The 19,143-nt window shown below is 45.5% G+C and overlaps 1 protein-coding gene across 11 annotated transcripts in view; it reads left to right on the top strand.

Annotated features, from left to right (window-relative positions):
* The window catches only part of TPD52L2 (TPD52 like 2), a 134,872-nt gene extending 116,500 nt beyond the window's left edge, over positions 1 to 18,372 (top strand). For 6 of the 11 annotated variants that reach the window (XM_078651678.1, XM_078651671.1, XM_078651672.1 and 3 more), the window contains 2 exons: positions 1,346 to 1,394; positions 15,850 to 18,372. In XM_078651678.1, the coding sequence (XP_078507804.1) occupies positions 1,346 to 1,394; positions 15,850 to 15,945 (145 nt within the window). In that variant the 3' untranslated portion in view covers positions 15,946 to 18,372. Of the gene's footprint in view, positions 1 to 345; positions 388 to 1,345; positions 1,395 to 15,849 lie in introns of all 11 variants that reach the window. The other 5 variants (XM_078651673.1, XM_078651668.1, XM_078651669.1 and 2 more) reach the window with 1 other exon arrangement.
* The last annotated feature ends 771 nt before the right edge of the window (positions 18,373 to 19,143 follow it).

Raw genomic sequence — 19,143 nt, 5'->3', positions numbered from 1 at the left:
TCCTTGCATTACTTCTCCCTGCTTGTGTGTACTGCAAGGTGTTTTCTTATTCGTTTCATCTGTTTGCTTTATGATAGCTTTTTCCTCTCTCTTCATCCTCTCTTGCTGTCCTAACATTTCTCCACTGCACATAATCGGCCTGGAGTTCCTTCATTGTGCTCTAGATTGTGTGTATTTAATCTGCGTTCTATCCTATGGGGGTCCTGGGAGTCCACTTGTCTGTCTATCCTGCTCTATGCAGTTCTTGCATCTGATAATGATCTGCTGGGTGCTTGCTTTAATGTAATAACTTCTGTGACTTGATTGTTAACTTTACTTCTCTACCCTCTTAATGCTTCCAAGTAGCAGCTACTCCATACGCCATTCGATAAGCATGCCGGCAATGAGGTAAAGTAACTATCTCCCCATAAAATATCTTATTTCAGCATGTTCCAGACTGAGTAACGGGTGTCATAGAAACTTTCCCTCTCCTGTTACGTCTTAGTTTGTTCTTTTGTTATAGTGTGATGCATGCCTTGCTAGGAAATAGCTGTTAATGAGTGTCTAATAACTGCTACGCCCATCTTGCTCAATGTTACTGGTTCTAAGTATATAAGCAGTTTTTGTGTGTGGAACTGTGGTGAGAGACATGCTTTGTGGTAATTAGAAGCTCCCAGCTTAAAGGAGCAGAACATTTTCATGGCCTATAATAATCTAGTGACCGTTTTAACCATATGCAGATATATGCAGAATGCCAGCTCTCAGATTGCACATAAAAAGAGACACTAATGCATGTTTGTGCTGTTTTGCAACTGGAGTATTAACTGTACAATTGTAGCTTGCATTTTCCCTCACGGAATGTTCACTATTGCACTCTTATGATGTCCATAAGAGAAGTGACCGCCCTAGTCTTTTCGGTGTACCTAGAATTGCTGCCTGCTCTAAGGGATTGCTATCCCTGCCCAGCTTACAGAGCATATGTTTGGAAATGTATTTTACATGTCGACTTAAATGTTTGCCTTTTAAATTCTACAAAGAATCTCAGCCTAGTCTCCAGGTAGTTACGGTTACATGCAGGGGTGCAAGTCGAGAACTACTTGCAATCTTTCCTAGGAGTTAAGATTTTTGCTTGATGTGAAATGCAAGATGTTTGTGTTTCAAGGCTTAAGTAAATTATGTCGTTAGGGGTCGAATGGCCACCTAATGAGAATCCATGTCTTGCCAGCCCTGAGTGGAAGGGGAGGAGTGCTAAAGAAGTTGCCCAGGCCTTGGACAAACTTTTTATGACTGTAACCTGATTTATACTACTGCTGGTCTTCGTGGGAGGAGGTCTCATGTGTCTTTTTTTCCTTCGTTTTCATTATAGGAATTCTCAGACGTTTAAGTCTTTTGAAGATCGAGTTGGCTCCCTGAAGGTAAGACATTGAGTTTGTAGTCTGGGTTGAGTCAGTACTGTCTTTTCTGCTAGGTGCAATCGTGTTGTATGAGGATGAACAGCTCTTGTAGCAGATGACTGCGGTCGATTTAATCCCCTCAAGGGAAGTAGTGGGAGGACCTTGATCTTGTCTTGATATCCAGAACAGGGTCCGGCAAGGATGCATCCTTGCTCCTTCCCTGTTTTCTTTATATCTAAATAATGTGGTCACTTATTTAGAGGATGAACAAAATGACGCCCCGCAATTGGCTGGTTGTAAAATTCCCCTTTTATTATTTGACCCTTCTGATGTCGAAGACCTCTAGTGAACTACAACACTTAGTGGATACGTTTGAGGCATTTTGCTCTGAATGAGGACTGGTGATTAACCATGCTAAAACGAAGTTTATTGCTGTTAGCCTTCATAAATCCTTTAGGGGCTCTGATGCTGGTGGGCAGTCCGTTTGACAAGGTAGCCCAGTTTGTTTACTTCGCAATAAAGTTACCTAGATCTATGTTATGGCTGCCCCATGTTCAGAAGAGCAGCTTGAATCTAACTCATCACTCTGTTGATATTTTAAGACTATTGGTTTTTCAGAGAGAGGCGCATTTCCCCTGCGTTAAAGGTGTATAGGGCCAAGGTTGAGGGTAGTGATCTGCATGGCTGAAGTATGGGGAAGTGCAAATTTGGCTGCGCTCGGGGTGGCCAAGAATATGTTCCTGAGAGCCCTAACTAACCTTCCAAAAAACACCCTCTTAATACCATTCCAATGGGACATGGGCATTGAGCCTATGACCCACGAGGCCCTACTTGCACTGCTGTTGTATTTGGCGGAAGTTTAAATATTTCTTGGGCCGTGAGGATTATTACAGAGCTCTACAGGACGTGGCTTCCCTGGATAATTCTGGTAAAATTAAGTGGATAACCAATGTTACACAGGCAGAATAGTTTTTATCAGATGCTCATAAGATTATAATTGTATTTATTGTACTGTGATTTTTAAATCAAGAACAATACAATGAGTTTCTGTAAACAAATCAGTAATGTACTTAATAAGAACTATCAAAATCTTGCAAAATGTGTACTTAATAGTTGTGGTTTTTACTGATAATTGTATTGAGGTACTGAGTCCAGATAAGTACATATATTAATACAAATCAAATGTTCCCAATACAAAATAAAAACTTTGCTCTGAGAGTTATAGTTATAAACTTTAGGCCTGTCTGACGCATATTGTAATGATTAGGAATAACAACGGCCCAGTACAACATATTAAAAGCTATAAAATAGTGCTCCTGCCCTGAGATACATTATCTTGTATCAGTATAGGTCATTGGACAATGCATGGTGCTTAGTACTTAAACGTGCTATATCCTATTGCTTAAAGGGGTTATGTAAATTTGTTGATTTGACTCGTGTGTCTTGATCATATACATTTATTTGGATTTGACCATTACATATGTATCATTTACATTAAGTGCTTAAATCTCTGAAATATATTTTGCAAGCACATGGCCCCTAATCTAAGAAGGCCTTCAATACATACCTGTGTCTATTGTCCAAGTTCATGCGCTTGTTATTTTAGGTAAAAGTGAACCCCAAATCTTGTCAATTTTTTTTTTGAAGATAAGCCCAACTTATAATAACATTTGTCTCATCTAATAATTGTCCTAATTTCTGTGTCCCAGCAGGTATTTTTGTCCTTCCATTTTTTCGCTGTTATTATCTGGGCTACTAAGGTGCCAAGAAACAGTAGATAATCTAATTTACACCATTTGTTTTTAAATGTTACGGGCAGTTTAGGTGTTAATATTAAGTGTCGCCCAGCTAACCGCCTCTGGCTTAACCAGTTCTGAACATCAACCTAGATATCTTGTAGAGAAAGTCTTACGCTTTGATGTTTTAATTTGATTGTTACGGCTTAAACAGTTTTTACTTGGCCCTGGGGTTCATCAGTGGATTCTGAGTGTAATACAACTCTAACAAAGTAGAACAGAACGACTGTTGGAGATTGCTCCCCTGCAGAGAGTATGCATCACCAAAAGTACATCTGGTAGATTAAAAGAGAAGGCACCCTACACAATTATAATCCTGTGTGTATGTATGTGTGTGTATGACATGTTTTATAGCTGTTAGAGGGGAGCTTCTTAAGGGACGAGAACCCTCACTCTCCCGAGGAAGACATGCTTCATCATTGTTTTCCCTCCTCACACCCGGACTGCAAAGTCGCTGTTGTGAGATACAACTCCCCAACGGGAAGGAAAGGAGGTATTTTGAAAATGAGGGATGTTAGAGGGTCAGTGAGGGGTGGAGTGCAATTAAAATTGTGAGTAAAACTGTCTCCAGAGAGTCAAATCAACTGTATTTGATGGTCCTGTAGGACAGGATTAAAGGGGGAGGACTCAGGGATTTAATGAAATATGCTACTGTAGATTGGTCAACATGTCTTTGTCCATGGTTGACCCCTATGGGGTTTAGGAGCATTCATCAGGACCTGGAAAATTAACCACTCTGCTGAAAAGAAATTAGCAGTAATTCAAGATCAATTTGCCACAAAAAGGGTCAGCCTGTTGGGGAAGGCAATGACCCATATGAACTCTGGGTCCACTGTCTTTCCGGAAAAAAATATGAACAATGCGGCCATCAATATTAAAAGGCAAAGGAAAAGCTCTCTCATGACAAACCGTATTAGACAACTATGTATGGTCTCAGCTCATGCTGTTGATCAACATGATTATCTAGTGTATATTGTAAATCATGGTGACACCCAGTGAGTACTGTACTTTAATCGTCTTACCTGCAGTGAGAAGAAGAGGGTCCACTCTCCAGCCACTGGGTATGCCTCTACCGCAAAACTAAAATAAAATCAGGCAAAAAAAATGGAACGGCAGGGAAACCAACACATTAACTGAACTGAGGTGGCATGCCCATTAGGTCCAAAAGCGTGAAGAGAAACACCCTGTTTACCAAGTTGAAGGCTTTCTCATATGTTTAAAAAAGCAACTATGCCTTCTCTAAATTCATATGCAAGATCAAAGATTGTCTCTGTCCGTGTTCAAAGCCCTTGTGATTTGGAACTTTGCCAGTCATTTTATACAGGAGTATGATCAAGCAGGGCATGGAGAGAGATGTTGGGTCTAAAAGCGTCGCTCCAGCTCATACAGAAAATCAGCTTGCACTCGCAGAGTACAGTGAAGGCAATGGTAACACACTGGGATGACTATAAATCCAGGCACTCACCCCCTTCCCCTCCCCCCACGGCCAAACTAGTGTGGAACTGACAGTACAGCAGCATCCCACCACAGGGTAGTGCCCCGGTTTTAGACTGAAAACATGCACTGTCTTGAAGTCTATGAAACTGCTGACCACTGAGTGTTGATGTACCCCACAGACTCCCTCATTAAATAGATCTTACAGGGTTGTACGCAGAGAAGAGACAAAGGACTCAGTAGGTGACTGACCTTGGGGGGTGCAAGGGGAGGGGGGGTCTAGGATCAGCATTTTCGCCAATAGTCTGAGGCAGTAAGGGCCCCATTAAACTGACAAAAGGGGCTCAAGCAGCACAGGGGAAGAGCCCCAAAGCTTCCATAAATATGTCGGGGTCTACATAAGCATGTACCAACAAAAGTAAAATCTGCTAGTAGAAGGTAAAACAGCCACAGCACCTGCCGTGTAGAAGAAACTGAATGACTGTTGCAGATGGAAGCAAAAACACTTAGCTGTGACGTGTTATACAGAGTGATCAGTAAACTGACACCTCATAGAACAGGCCAGTGGCATTGCAACCTCAATAAAAGAGGCAGCGCGGTGAGGGGTGCGCACACGTATCCTGGAAAGTGCTGTAGCACAAAGAGGCTCCACAGCCTCAACACGCTACTGGAATGCAGTGCCAAAGAATAGAGGCAAGATAGAACTCAACGTGAAGGACATGTAGGTGCAACTAGCGACGACAATGTACTAAAAACAATTTTTTTAAATCACCAGAGCTCCTGAAGTGACTCTACCAGTCAACAGGGTTTCCTGACATCGTGGTAGTCTTCCATTATCATCCTAGTTTTTAAAATCGGCCAGAGAGGGAACCCACGTTGCTACAGGCCGATATCTTTAATTGACTCTGCTGTAAAAATATTAGGGAGAGTGATTTTAACTAAGTTAGTGGACTGGTTGAACGAGAATGGTGTTTTAACAAACCTCCAATATGGTTTTAGACAAGGAAGGTGTACAATGGACCAGTGTTTAAATTTACACTTATTAGCAGGGAAATACACATTGGCCAAAGCGGGGACATTACAGCTGGCCTTCATGGACCTTTCTCCGGCATTCGATCTGGTAAATAGATCAAAGCTATGGTCTATTCTGATAGATATGGGAATAGATCAATGTTTAGTTCACTTCTTGGCTGACTTACGTAGGGATCTCTCCGCAAGGGTGAGAGTCAACCAAGAAGGTAATTGCACAAAGTACTTTAGATCCGGAAGAGCCGTCCGTCAGGTCTGCCTTTTAGCTCCATTGCTTTTTACTCTGTATATAAATAACTAGCAGCCCATCCCGACCTGGTCCGGGTGCAACAGGCTTCCCCGCCCTCCCCGACATTGTGCAGCAGCCCGGGCCCCCGCCCGGCCTGTCCCCCGCCTGCCCCGACCCCCGCCTACCCCGACATGGGTCCCCTTACTTGAGCCGCCGCTCCTCCCGCCTGTCTGCTGCTCGCACCGCCGCTGGCCTGTCCGTTGCTCCTCACGTCACCGCTCGTCCCCCGCGCCATGTCCGCCGCTCCTCGTCGCGCTCCTGGACGCCTCTCCTCCCCGCGCTTCTGACGTGAGCGTTCACGTCGCGGCCGGCGCTACTTCGGAGGGACTACTTTTCTTTAACTTTACTTTTTTTTTTAAAGTTTTTTTTTTACATTTATATAGCCTATAACCATCTACACACCCGGACGATTCCAACGGTGTATCAGGTGTGTGGATTGGCGCTGTGGTTCCCGAGTTTACCCGCCTCAAAGGCTGAAAGTTCTTCCTTTATTATAGTAGTATAGATTTAGGAAAGTTTTTAGATTCCGCCAGCTTATACATTCCGCAAATAGCTTTGACAGGGGTACAATGGGCACAGTGGCTGGAGGTTATTACTCCAGAGCATACAAGTGCCCACTTATCCATTCCACACTCAAGTTCTTACTTCTTTATGTGAAAGGGCTAACAAAAACAACAATAATGAATCTGTGTCAGGAGGCGTGACCCCCGCCTCCTAATTCTTATGTTCTTGCTCTGCACTAGAGACCCCTGCTGCAAAAGAATCAATTCCAAATGTTGCATACACTATACCCCACCCATATTTGGCTGTCCTCTCCATCAGAAATGGCTAGGTTTGCTATACTCTAGAACACATTATAGGTGGGAATGGCTTAAGTTGAGGGGACAGAAGGTGGGGCAATACATCAGGTTCCAGCTGAGGTGACACTGTCAGCCTACTTACTGTCTTCATTAATGTCTACACACTAAATACTACACATGAATCCTTCTTAAAATAGACACTAGAAGAGATGTGCACAGAAGCGGAATGGAATATAATAGCAGAGGTATATTTCAAATTGGCATGGGATCTGGACTTTGATAGGCACCCCTAAAGTCCTGCTGTGCCACAGGACAGATGTCAGAGAGGCTAAGGAAGGGATGAGGAACCCATCTACTCCTGTGTTTGTATGTGGGCTACTTTCCTTTCTATATTTTGAGTTCTTACCATACACATGTGGAGATGTCTTGGGGAGAAGGAAGAGGGGGCTTTTGCGAAGTCAATGAAGATTTCAAATAAAGAGCTTTTGAGGCCCAGTCCACAAGGAAAGGAGCTAGAACATTTTTCGAAGAGTAACCTCGCATCAGACACTTCTACAGGTTCTATGTGGAATATGTGTAAAGCAATGATACTCCCGAGTGGTCAGTGGACATCGGTACAAGGGATGGTGTAGCTAATTCGAAGCCAAATTTGATGGAGACATCAGAGACTTAGAAGGCACGGACTAGAGAAATCCCTCAAGGGCCGTGCAACGTCACACTTGGCAGTACCAGAGAGTTATTTGAGAGTCATTAGGACAAATAAGGGGCAACTGTTCTGGTCTTCCGTCAAAGACAGCTGGAGGGAAGGAGTATTACTGAGAGGTTACTACTTGGACAAAGAACCTAGTAGCGGACAAAGAACCTAGTAGGTCACTTTGATCCTTTAACTTATTCCTAACACTCTAACACTATGAATTCCATCAGCGCTTTTCGTTGTATAGTATACGGGATCTTGGATTCTGTGTTTAATCTGCTTCAGAACAACAGACACAATATGTCTCCTCCTCGCTGTCTGCACTTGGTCCAGACTAGGCTCTTTGTCCGCTAATTAGAGAATCTATCATCAAGAAAGCCAGACTCCCTGCTGCCTTATACAGTACGTGATTACTTCACAATTAAAACCTGGGAACATCCACACGGGGTCCCCAGAGGCAGCTCCCCCCCCCTCTTTCCTACCCCGCCCCCCCCCCAGTCCTGATGAAGACCCGCATTGACCCTCAAACTGGGCTTTAATAGGGTCAAAACGACGACGGCGTAAGCCATTGGACCAGCGAAGAGTATTCCTTAACACAAGCTAACAGAAGTGGCATACAGGAATAACTTCAATTGAGTGCTACACTGATCAAATATCCCTTTCTCTGCCTCCCCTTCGCTCACCTGTACATAAAGTCACTAACTTTGTCACCATTGCACAATATGTCACTGCGCACCTAGTATCACGCTCACTTGATTTTGAAGCGCCGTCCTGTGAATATACTTGATTTGCTATTAATTGTAACAGGTTATCTATGAATGCAACGAATTCATAAAGATTTGTCTATACCCTATTTGGTTTGGATTTACAATTCTGTTTTGTATATATTTTTTGATTGATTCAACTAATGACCAAGGAACTATTGAAGGAATTGTTTGGATTTTGGAAGCAATCTGGTTTTAAACCCGACAGAACCATTGTTTACGTAATATAGTACTTCCCAGGTTCTGAGGGATACTGGGTTACCCCGTAGCAATTTACACTATCTTGTTCTCCATCGCTGACTGCGAAGTCTGAATGGCCTGCAGTATCGTGGTGAGATCTGGGTAAGGGGGGGGCAGGTCAGTCACCCCAGACGTGGTCTGAGGAGTTCGCAGAGGGGCCGGCGGTGTACTGGTCCATCTTGGTCTGTGTGGTGCCCGAGTGGGCCGGCCTGTCCTTGCCCATCCTGGCGCAGCGAGTATGGCACGGATCGAGGATGCTGCGTCGCCCTAGTTTGCACCAGGGTCCCAGACAGTCATGTCCCTGGAAAAAGCAGAGGAAGGGGCGGGCCCAGGTATTCTCCCTGTCCAGTCAGGCGCCAGGGGTGGAATCCTGGCCAGTGGGGCCCGCAGTCCTCCAATCCAGGGTTGGTCTTTCGGGGTTCACGCAACTGCACCGACCGCCGCGGTGTGGGATTAGGGATGATGAAGTAGTGGCCATCCAGCAGCGGGCACAGAGCGGGGGCCTGATCCCCACGGGTCGCCAAGCAGAGGGCCCAAGACGCCACCCGACCTCCAGAGGCCAACAGGGACACAGCTTCCTCAGTCCCAGGGCTGCCGGTGGAGGCCAAAGGGGAGATCAAGCCCTGATACCCGGCCTTGCCCTCCCCTCATTTTGTCCTCACTCCAGGCCCTTGAGAGTCAGTGACCGCCCCCAGGTGAGGAGCGTAGGGATCAGGCAGGCTAGCTAGCCTGTGCAGAGCGGGGACAAATCCAGGATCCAAGGGCCCCGCACCCACAGGCAGCCAATCAGACAGGCGAGCCACCTCACGGCACCCGCACTAGACAGCACCTTCAACTAGAGGCCAGGAAACAGGGGTTGCCCTGGGTGAGAGGCAGCTCCCAACCGGCGAATGGTTCAAGTGGGTCAGGGGCCCTAGGCAGGCCCCCACCCCTTCTGGGCAAGCCTCCTCTTCGTGTGGGTATCCTGCTCCGTGTCCGCCAAGCAGGGGTGTGTGCAGGAAAGGCACCTTCCCGTCAGCCTGTGGCCCTCACCCCCGCGGCTCACAGCCAAATGCGGCCCTCTATCTGCCGTCAGTCGTAGGAGAGGAGGTCCCCAGCGGGGGACAGTGGGTCTGCGTAAATGAGGCTCTGGTTCACCTCGCACCCGCCTCGACAGCTGAAGGATGAGGCCTCTTGGAGGCTAGGTGGGCCCCCACCGCAGAGCAACTCCGCCATGCACAGCCACCACAGGATCAGCCTGAGATCGGTCCCCGGCACGGAGAGCCAGGCGTTACTCCATGGGCTCCACCTGGGTGAAGGGTGAGCCCATCATCACTCGTCCCCTTGCCTCCACGCAGTCGGGAGGCCACTGGCAGAGGGCCGCAATTACTGACCCTGCCACTCCGTGGCGCCAGACAGAAGGCTCGGGGCGTGGCTCCGGACATCTGTGGATCACTACCAGTTGGCAGGGCTGCTAATAGTCACCATTTGGCCCAGATTGTGGATGGATATCGAGGGTTGGGCTCGCCGGGACGTTAAAGTGCGTCCGCCATGTTGGCCTCCTTGGCCACGCCCCCAGTCATGCATTATCTATACTAACGTAGAAAAGATTGAAGCCTTGTTTTCTCGAAAATTCTTACCCAGTAGAGTGCTTAGTTTATGGCTGCAATTACTTTTGGGCACCAAAACTCATCTTGCTACTTCTTTGAGCTGCCCAATCCACAGACTGGATTCTGCCTGGATCTGCAGCCTTGCTTTCTTCTTTCATCTCGCGTTGTGTCCTGACAAAGATTGGGCATGCCGAGGTGGCAACAATGTAGACACTTTTACTTTTACTTTACATGTGCAGGTACATCAATTGTAATTGCATTTATATAGCGCTTACTACCCCTGATGAGGCGTCCAAGCGCTTTTTTGGTGGGTAGCACGCTACTCTGGGACCCATAGAGGATTAGTGTTGAATTAGTGTAGTGAAACATGCAAGTACATTTTAAGTGGCGGCTACGTTAGTCAGTTATTTGGATTTGGAATGATAGCAGAAGGATAGAGGAGGGTAAAAAAGTTTGTATTTATATAGCGCTTGTTACCCCTGATGGGGTGTTGAAACATGCTATTCAAGAAACCCATAAAGGATTAGTGGTGAATTAATATTGTGAAATATGAAAGTCATTTTAGTGGTGGATATTAGTCTGTTATTTGGAGTGAGAAGGATAGCGGAGGGATAAAAGGGGAAGAAAGGTTTGCATTCATATATAGCACTTGTTAACCCTGATGGATGTTGAAGCGAGTTTCTGGCGAGTAGCACGTCACTCCGGGAACTCATAAAGTACTAGTTATAAAAATTAGTATAGTAAAATATGAAGTAATTTGAGTAGTGGATATGTTATTCAGTTATTTGGGTGGAGACTGGTAGGTGGCGGGATAGTGAAGGGAAAGAGGTTTGTCTTTATATAGCGCTTGCAACCCCTGATGGGGTTTTTTTTTTTTTTTTTATAAAACCTTTATTGGATAATATAAGCAAACAAATACGGGCCTACAACCCACCGGCCGGCCTCGCAATCGATTAAAGCACAGTAGCGAGCAATTGGGCAACTCAGCAGCATATCAAAGCAAACACGATTAATCCAAGTTACACTGTAATTTGTTGCGCTGCCGAGAAGTAGGAGAAGTGAAGGTTTAGTTTTAAAGTTTTTTTTTTTAAAAGTATAGCCAAAGTAGTAGGAGCCAAGAAGGAGCAAATTCTTAACAATCCGTACCAGGACCGAAATGGACAACAGTATTCAGAAAGATTAACAACGAACATCATCTATTAAACAAAAGGCTGGAGGCGAGTAGCACAGGAGAGAAGACGCGCAAACATTATGATACACCCCAGCCACTACCCACCTCGCACCAATCCACCCCTTGACCCAAAGAAATAGGAGAAGAAAAAAGTAGAAGAAGAAGAAAAATAAGGCCCATAGTAACTGAAACGAACAAAGAAAGAACACCCCCACCCAACACGCATGCAGAGGCTACGGCCTACCCCCCCCCCCCTAGCAGTGTGTCTGTCGCCCCAAGAGTACCCGAAATTTAGGAGCAAGAGAAAGAAGGAAAAGAAATCACAAAAGACCGGAGGAGGGCCAGGAAAATAACCAAAACAATCAGTACTTTTACCCTCGGCCATCCATCCCCGGACCCCGAACCAGCACCAGACCAACATGTATCTCCCACTATTTTCCAGTACAGTCCCAGCAATGCACAAAACCGGATGCAGCAAAAAGGGAGAAACATCCTCAACCTTGTCCCTTTCGATCCAGTACGCCGACGGAGTACAGTTCTAAAGCAGCCATCTTGGACGGAGAAAGCACAAGTAAGGTCCACTGCAGAGCACGATGCCATCCACCAAAGTCCGTCCACCTCAGAGCCAAGCGGTGAACGTCCAACCAAGAAGGAGCAATGCACAATCGCAATGCTTGAAGGGCTGCCGGCCAAAACAGCAGTTGCAACTCCAGGATGGGGCATGGAGACCCGCGATGAAGCCCCGAAACAGTTGTGTGGCGAGGCGTCCGGACACAAACCTCCCGCCTCTGCCGAGGACCAAGATCTCCACACATCTCCGCAGCAACACTGGGTAGCGCGGCAGCAACCACATCTCTCTTATCCAGCACCTTCAAGTACGTCTGAGCAGGCTGGTAGTCGCAGACAAACACAGGGTGTGGCGAGGTGCACAGCACACGGAGCTCAGCATGGCCGTCCGAGGGCTCTGCAAGCATAGAGATATCCAGTCGGCATTCCAGGTCCAGGGCCATGTCGCGCACAGCTACATGGAGATTACTCAGGGCATACATAATATCAGCAATCCTGAGGGGTGCCGCAGGATAAGAGGGCGCCGCCGTCTCGCGCACCCCGGGCGCGGGGTCACACCGTATCCCTCGAGACTGGTCGCCGTCGGCCATCGTATCAGCAGCCCACCAGCAGCCGGTCCGCAAATCACCGCCACTCCAGGGGTTACAGTAGCGGGACGGTCCCCTTCGCCTGACACCCGGCGACAATGCAGCGCAAACCGCTATGGATACCCCAAATGGCCGCCGGGGGAGAGAGTCCCAGATGCCGAGCGCCCAGTACAAAATGGCAGCCGTCTCAGCGCTGAAGAACAAGAAGACGCTCCGAGCAGTCCACAAGCCAAAAAGAGGGTAGAATATATCTTCTACGGCGGTGACACAAGTCGAGCATGAAGGCGTGCAGGACAGGGCGGCTCGCTGTAGCAGGGAAAACAATGCGGCTATAGCTATCCGTCAGCTAACCCCGTCCTGCTACAATGTCAGCCGTTGTTGCAACTTGGGACGGCAGCCTCCGGAGAACAAAGACCCGGCCTCGGCAATGCAGCACTGAGACAAAGACCGGGACACCTCGTCGCCTCTGCTACCAGGATCGCGCCGGGGAGCACACCGCTGGACTCAGGAGCGCCTCACGGTTCCAGGACGCCGACAAGTGAGCAGGATAACATGCAGGATCAGCGGCGTTGCGGGAGAAGAACGAGAGGGTCGGCGGAGCCGAGGGATCAGGCGGCCATCATGGTCGCGGGCTAGGCTCCTCCTCCCCTGATGGGGTTTTGAAACTCAAGTAGCACGCTTCTTTGGAACCCATCAGGATTAGTGTTGAATTAGTATGGTGAAACAGGGGTAATTTTAGTGGTGGTTATGTTAATCAGTTATTTGGATTGAGAAGGGTTGGGGAGGGATAGAAAAGAGGGAAGAGTTTAGGAAGGTTTGTTTTGGGGGATTGGTATAGTAAAAAGAGGTGTAAGATGACTCAAGGAGGGGTAGAGTATGAGAGAGTCTAGAAAGGGTTATTTTGGGGATCATTGCAGTGGACATTTGTTGCTAGCAGACCGTTTGCAGATTGTAAGCAGCAAGTGACAGTGAAAACACTTTACCACTCGGTACACTCACATGCCAGACCTAAAGATTCAGTGCAAGTGGTAACATATCGCAGCACACTTTGGAGGTGAAAGCTGCGTTGTTCTTGAAAGAGGTGCTAAAACTGTCAGCTTGGCCCGAAAGTAGGGCTGTGGTACGCTCTCATCCGTGTCTTTCTGAAGATTCTTTTTTTCCTTTCACTTAAATCAAGGTAGTGATTTAACAAAGTTCTTTGCAAATCCTCAGGGTCGGCTTGTAAGAGTTTTCCCTACTCTTGAAGGTCCGCACCATTTGATCAATGATATTGACAAAACTAAGTAAATGCCCCCCAAAAAACTCAAGAGTTGATTGTAAATTTCACTCGACCTCATAAGGTCAAAGCTGTCTAAAAAATCTAGTTTAGCAGGCTAGATTGTTGTACATATTCAGCGTTCATTTTTACATTCGGTAACAGTTTTTCTGGTAAAGACTGTCTAACAGCAGACTTCTCACCAACCCTCCTACCTCCCTGCTCTGTCAACTGGTCTCTTTACTTAAGTGATCCCAGTTTAGGAATCTGCACACTGGTCTCAATCAATCCGATTGGCTCCACATCTACAGGCACAACGCTCCAAGGAAGTAACAGATGTCAGCGCACATGGTTGGCGTCTATATAGGTCCACGCACGTCATAACCGGCGTGGAGCTGTATCAGTGTGGAGAAATCAGCACCACCTGCTACTGCGCGCAGGGGTAATGCTGCAGGTTTTCCAGATCCATTCTGACGCCTGGGGAAGTGTTCAAAAGCTGAGGAATATGTGGTTAGCTTGTTTTACCTGAAAGAGCGTTATAAAAGTTAAGTAACTTAATCTTTACTGGCCATCTGACAAGTGGGCAAAAGTGCTATCTGTACACACTTTTACAATGCATTTTTGTGATAATACTGAGCAAAAACTATATTAACTATTTTTTCACTACTGCTGTTAAACCTTTCCGTCAGCTACAGCCAATGAGGGTACAGCTTTACAGTCTATGCACATTTTGTGGCCTTCAACAACACATTCTGTAACTAAATAAAGTTGCAAAATTAGTTTGCGTTGTGTGTGGTGCAGAATCATAGGCAATCCGTCTACCACCCCACTGTCCTGAAATAGATATGGCAAAAATTGATAAATAGACCAGACACCATAATTTGACTGGTACACTCCTTCTAGAAGTCTTCGCTCCTCTTCGGCAAAACTGGTGAGGATACCTAAATTTAGAAGAGTCAGAATGGGAGGTAGACTGTTTGAAGTAAGCTCTGGAATAGTTTGCCCTGTGAAATCAGACAAATTCAGGAGCTACTCCCTTTCAGAGAAGCCATTAAGACCTGGCTATTTCCTACACTCTTGTTGCCGCCACACTGTACACACTCCCATTCCTTGGGCTGTTCAGCGCCAGGATGCCTGCCAGGCGATAGTACGCTTTATAAGTTCCATAAAATAAATATTTTGATGGTGAAAATAAACAAGTCTAAAGTGGAGTCTTTCTCTCAAGTCCTTCTCCGCTCTTGAGCGGGAGATGTTGACTTGATCATGAGTCATTCCAGGTATGCCCAACACAGTAAATAAGACCGAAGAAAAACAAGTTGCCTTCTTCCGAGCCTAACACTAGATGACAATAGAGTGCGTAGCAGTGTCAACATTGTATAAGCTTGAACCCCACTAAAACAGAACTCCTATATATTGGGCATTGTACCTGGTCTGTAGTAGACTGACACTCTCTTTCTGTGATGGATCCTCTCCCATCCCTGCCTCTTCTGTTCTTAGGCTGGGCATTTATAAGGATTCTGACCTTGCCTAGGAAAGACAGGCAGCAAAGATGGCAGTTTTATTTTTCAGCTGAAAATGTTGGATACATCTCCCTGTCTTGCCACACCCAGAAATATCCTCCACCTAATTCAAAATGAAGCCGCCCAGCTAAATAATGGTGCCCCAAAATTAAAACATCTCCCCTATCTCAAGACAGCTGCACTTTTTGCCTAAACTGGAGTCATTTTAGGGCAATGTTTATTGTCCACAAAGGTCTCCTTAGCTTGCTTGATTTTCTGGCCTACACATTCACTCAGCACAAAACCCTCTATATCATTAAAATCCACTCAACTGATTCCATTATGTCCCCAAAGCCAGAACGGTTGTCATCAGTGATGGATCTTTTTCCATTACGGCTGCAAAAACATTGACAACTCTCCTGCTAGCTTTACATAGCAAACACGCTCTATTCCATTCCAGGAAACCTTTAAAACTCATTTAATTTATAGACTGAGCAGTTGGTCATGGTTAATTTGTTTCTTAGCACCGGCGAATGTGTGCCATCTTAATACCACGAATAGAAAGGGAAACACTTGTAACTACAACACTGTCAGGTGCAAACATTTATTCATCACCGAGGACAAGAGGATACACATAGCAAGGCATTTATTGTTATATTTCAGCACTTTTGATTAGTGCCCCTGAATTATTATGAAGCTACATTATATTTTGACATCTTCCAGAACTTGCATTTTAATCCTCATCTTTTTTTCTCTCTGCAGTCTAAAGTGGTTGGCGGGACACAGAATGGTGCAGACGGCCTGCAGTCTCCGACAGGATCTGGAGAGAAATCCCCACAGGACAACGCTCCGTTTTAACTCCAGTGGCGCACAAATTCCTTTGCACAGTCTCGCACCAGACAAATGATGGCTCCTGCCACAGGAAGTCTGTGCAAGAACCTGAAGGGACACACACCCCACATAAAGTTCAGTTCAGTCCCCTCTCTGTGCATATTCATTGCTGCTGGATTCTATCCTAAATCCCATTTTTGTACTGTTCCTACCTTTACACTAACCTTTCTAGGGACCCTGGATCACTGTGCTAACCTCCTCCGAGGACGCTGTGATGGTCACACTGCTAACCTCCAAAGCAGGTGTACCTTAACGGGCCCTCTGCTAACTGCCTCTTGGCGTGTATGATAGACCCACTACTAAACAGCATATGTGGTGTCATGCAGGACTCGCCATTAACCTACATCGGAGGTGCAGAAACTAGCCCACACCTAACCTACACAGACCGTGTGCTTCAAATCTTCTCTTCCTGAGAGCCAGAAAGCCTGAGAAAAAAATGAGCTGGTTCACGTAGACACTAGTGGAGGGATTGACATTGAAAGACGTGAAGCTGTAGTAAAGGAGAGAGAAGAGTAGGTAAACGTTACATTAGTTATTTTAAATTAATGGCAGCATCACTTTGCTATTTGTCCGTTTGTCCTGTTTCTAGCACTTCCCAACACTTACACGTGAGTGAAAAGGATTGGATTAATGCATGAATTGAGTTGTGATGCAGTTTAGGGGTTGGTAATCTTGTACTCTTGGTTACTGACTGTAAGATGTGATGTGTGGTATGGTTAAAACATTCCCAGCCACATATAAGTCATTGCTCACATTGCAAGAAAAGGCTTCCCAAGCTCCATGTTCTGTGTGCAAGGACCCTGAAATCTGTATCTGACTATAGCCTCCCTGTGTTAGGAGTTCCCCATCCGCACCCTTACTAATTCCCACCCAGTCCACAACCATGGGCAGCTAATGTCCCACAAGTAGTGTTTTAGTGACCCCACTGGAGGTTAGCAGCTATGTATGTTCTCATGCTGTCACCCCAGCTTTAACAAAAGCATTTGTAATGTGTTAAGATTTTTTTCCTCCACATTTTTTAATGTAACCGAGCTTAGAGAATTGATAGCTGAAACCAAGGATTTTAAAGCTGCAATTAGGGGATTGTATCCATGGACACAAATGAGAACATACGCCTTACATCACCGTACGCTTTACAGGTTTCCTATGTTTCTTTTTAAATATAATATATATAAATATGTACGTATAGAAATTTGTGAGGGTCCTGCGTTTAGTTTGTTAGCTCTGTCAGAATTTGTCAATAGTTGCAGCAGGGTTCTGCTCTATATGGGTGTTTATAATACTAAGGAGAATGTTCCTACTTTCAGGATGTGCTTTAACTCCCTCCAAACATTGTAATAAAAGATTCAGATTTCAAAAGTAAATTAAGAATTTCTTTTCCCCAGTCAGAAAAATAAGAATACTCTTTGCAGCGGCAAATACCTCCCTGAGTTTTGGAGGAAGTGTAACCCATGGAAGGGTTTTTGTATTGTCAAGCTGAAATGTCCATATCAAAGAATTGTTTTCCAGAAAATTTCGGTCAGAATTATGTAAGATGTTCCTTAATCAGTTTTTGGCTGCTTTTGGAATGCTGGCCTCTTACATTATCGAAATATTGACATGTTCAGAGTGGGTTAGGGATGATTCCATTGGGTTCCATGATGTAGTTTGTCTTCCACTGTGAAGGACAATAAACTATGCTCAAAGCCCTTCTTACACTGCAGAATAAACTCACCTAGTGACAGTTTCCCATTGTACATCCTTGTGACTACAGCTTGGTGGAATATCTTTGGCAGTCAGGACCCGCTTCCCTGTTGTCAATTGCTGATGGGAACAGTCTTACTTCCCACAGTGCCACCTCAGGTGGTTTCTGGAAGCTTCATTGGGTTTCATTGTTATGCACGGCATGGCATCAACATGCACTGTGGTGCTCCCTATCAGATTGATTATATTTGCTTATGTAGGTAGGGTCTTTGTGTGTAATTGAAGGTTGGTGGCTTAATTTATCAGATGTGATTGGAAACGGGAGCATGATCCCTCACTCTACAGCACTGTCAAGGCTGCAATAATTTTACAGGCAAAGAAGTGCATTTGTTTATCCGCTACGGCTTGGTCTGCTGCATCCAACCAGCCCTTCCACAAGCTGAATGTGCCACATTACTAAATGTTTATTTTTTTTCCAAAGATCTGACTCAGGATAATGAAGGAAAGCCACCTTCTTTCTGCCCTAGCCTCTCTAAATAATTATTCACGCACCCACCCCAAACAAATCTTTGCCGTTATTTCATTGAGGGAGATTGGGAAAAAACCCAGTGTCTGGGATATAAAGTGTAGACTAGAATTTCAGCTGTATTTGCCTGATTTGTTTCTCACACTGGTTTTGTAACTGCCAATAATAAAGAAACCTTTATTGCATTACAAGCTGTGCTGTGTCTGAATGAGTCTGTCTTTTCAGAAGTCTGTTGTTTTACAGTGACCGATATTTGAGTTGCCCAATGGGCCTCTGCCTAGCTCGATTTAAAGATTTTTTTTGTTACGGTGATGAAATTCAGTGATAGTTGGTCTTTCCATCTGTACGCTGGAAAGGATTTGCACACTAAGTAGGGCACTTTGTGTTGGCTCAATAAAGCAAGTACAGAGTGGTACCTTATAAAACGCAGCTGCTGCTTCATGAGAAGGGTCCTTGCGCTAAAGGAACATATGAGTAAGAACATAATCTACAATTCCCGAAACAAAATAATCTTCAAATGAGCTTTAAACTGGCTTTCACTGTGAGTAGTACAGAGGTAAAGAGTTCTAATTCCTTGGTGCTAGAAAAGAAAAAGATCTAGCTCCTGAATGTGCTTTCCGTACTTTAAGAGCTAAAAGCAAGTGGTGCTTTGCAGCACGCAATGCAGTTGTAGGTGAGTATTTTATTAACCTGTTCTTAATTTACAGTAGGCCATACTTGTGGAATGCTCTGTAGATGATCAAAAGTGTTTTGAATTTAATTCTAAATTGGATTGAAAGCCAATGCAATTGCTTTTCACATGTCCCGATAGAATGCTTTTTTGAAATGTTTAACGCAAGCCGGGCAGCTGTATTCTGAACGTGTTGAAGCCCTGTAAGCAGTTCTTACGATGCTCCCAGATAGAGGACATTGGCGTAGTCTATTCTGGAAGCAATCGAGCCATGAATAATTCCTTT

Source organism: Lissotriton helveticus, chromosome 7, assembly GCF_964261635.1.
Source record: "Lissotriton helveticus chromosome 7, aLisHel1.1, whole genome shotgun sequence".
In the NCBI taxonomy this organism is placed as follows: domain Eukaryota; kingdom Metazoa; phylum Chordata; class Amphibia; order Caudata; family Salamandridae; genus Lissotriton; species Lissotriton helveticus.
The sequence above is the reverse complement of the archived record's forward strand: the minus strand, read 5'-3'. Positions and strand labels throughout refer to the sequence as shown.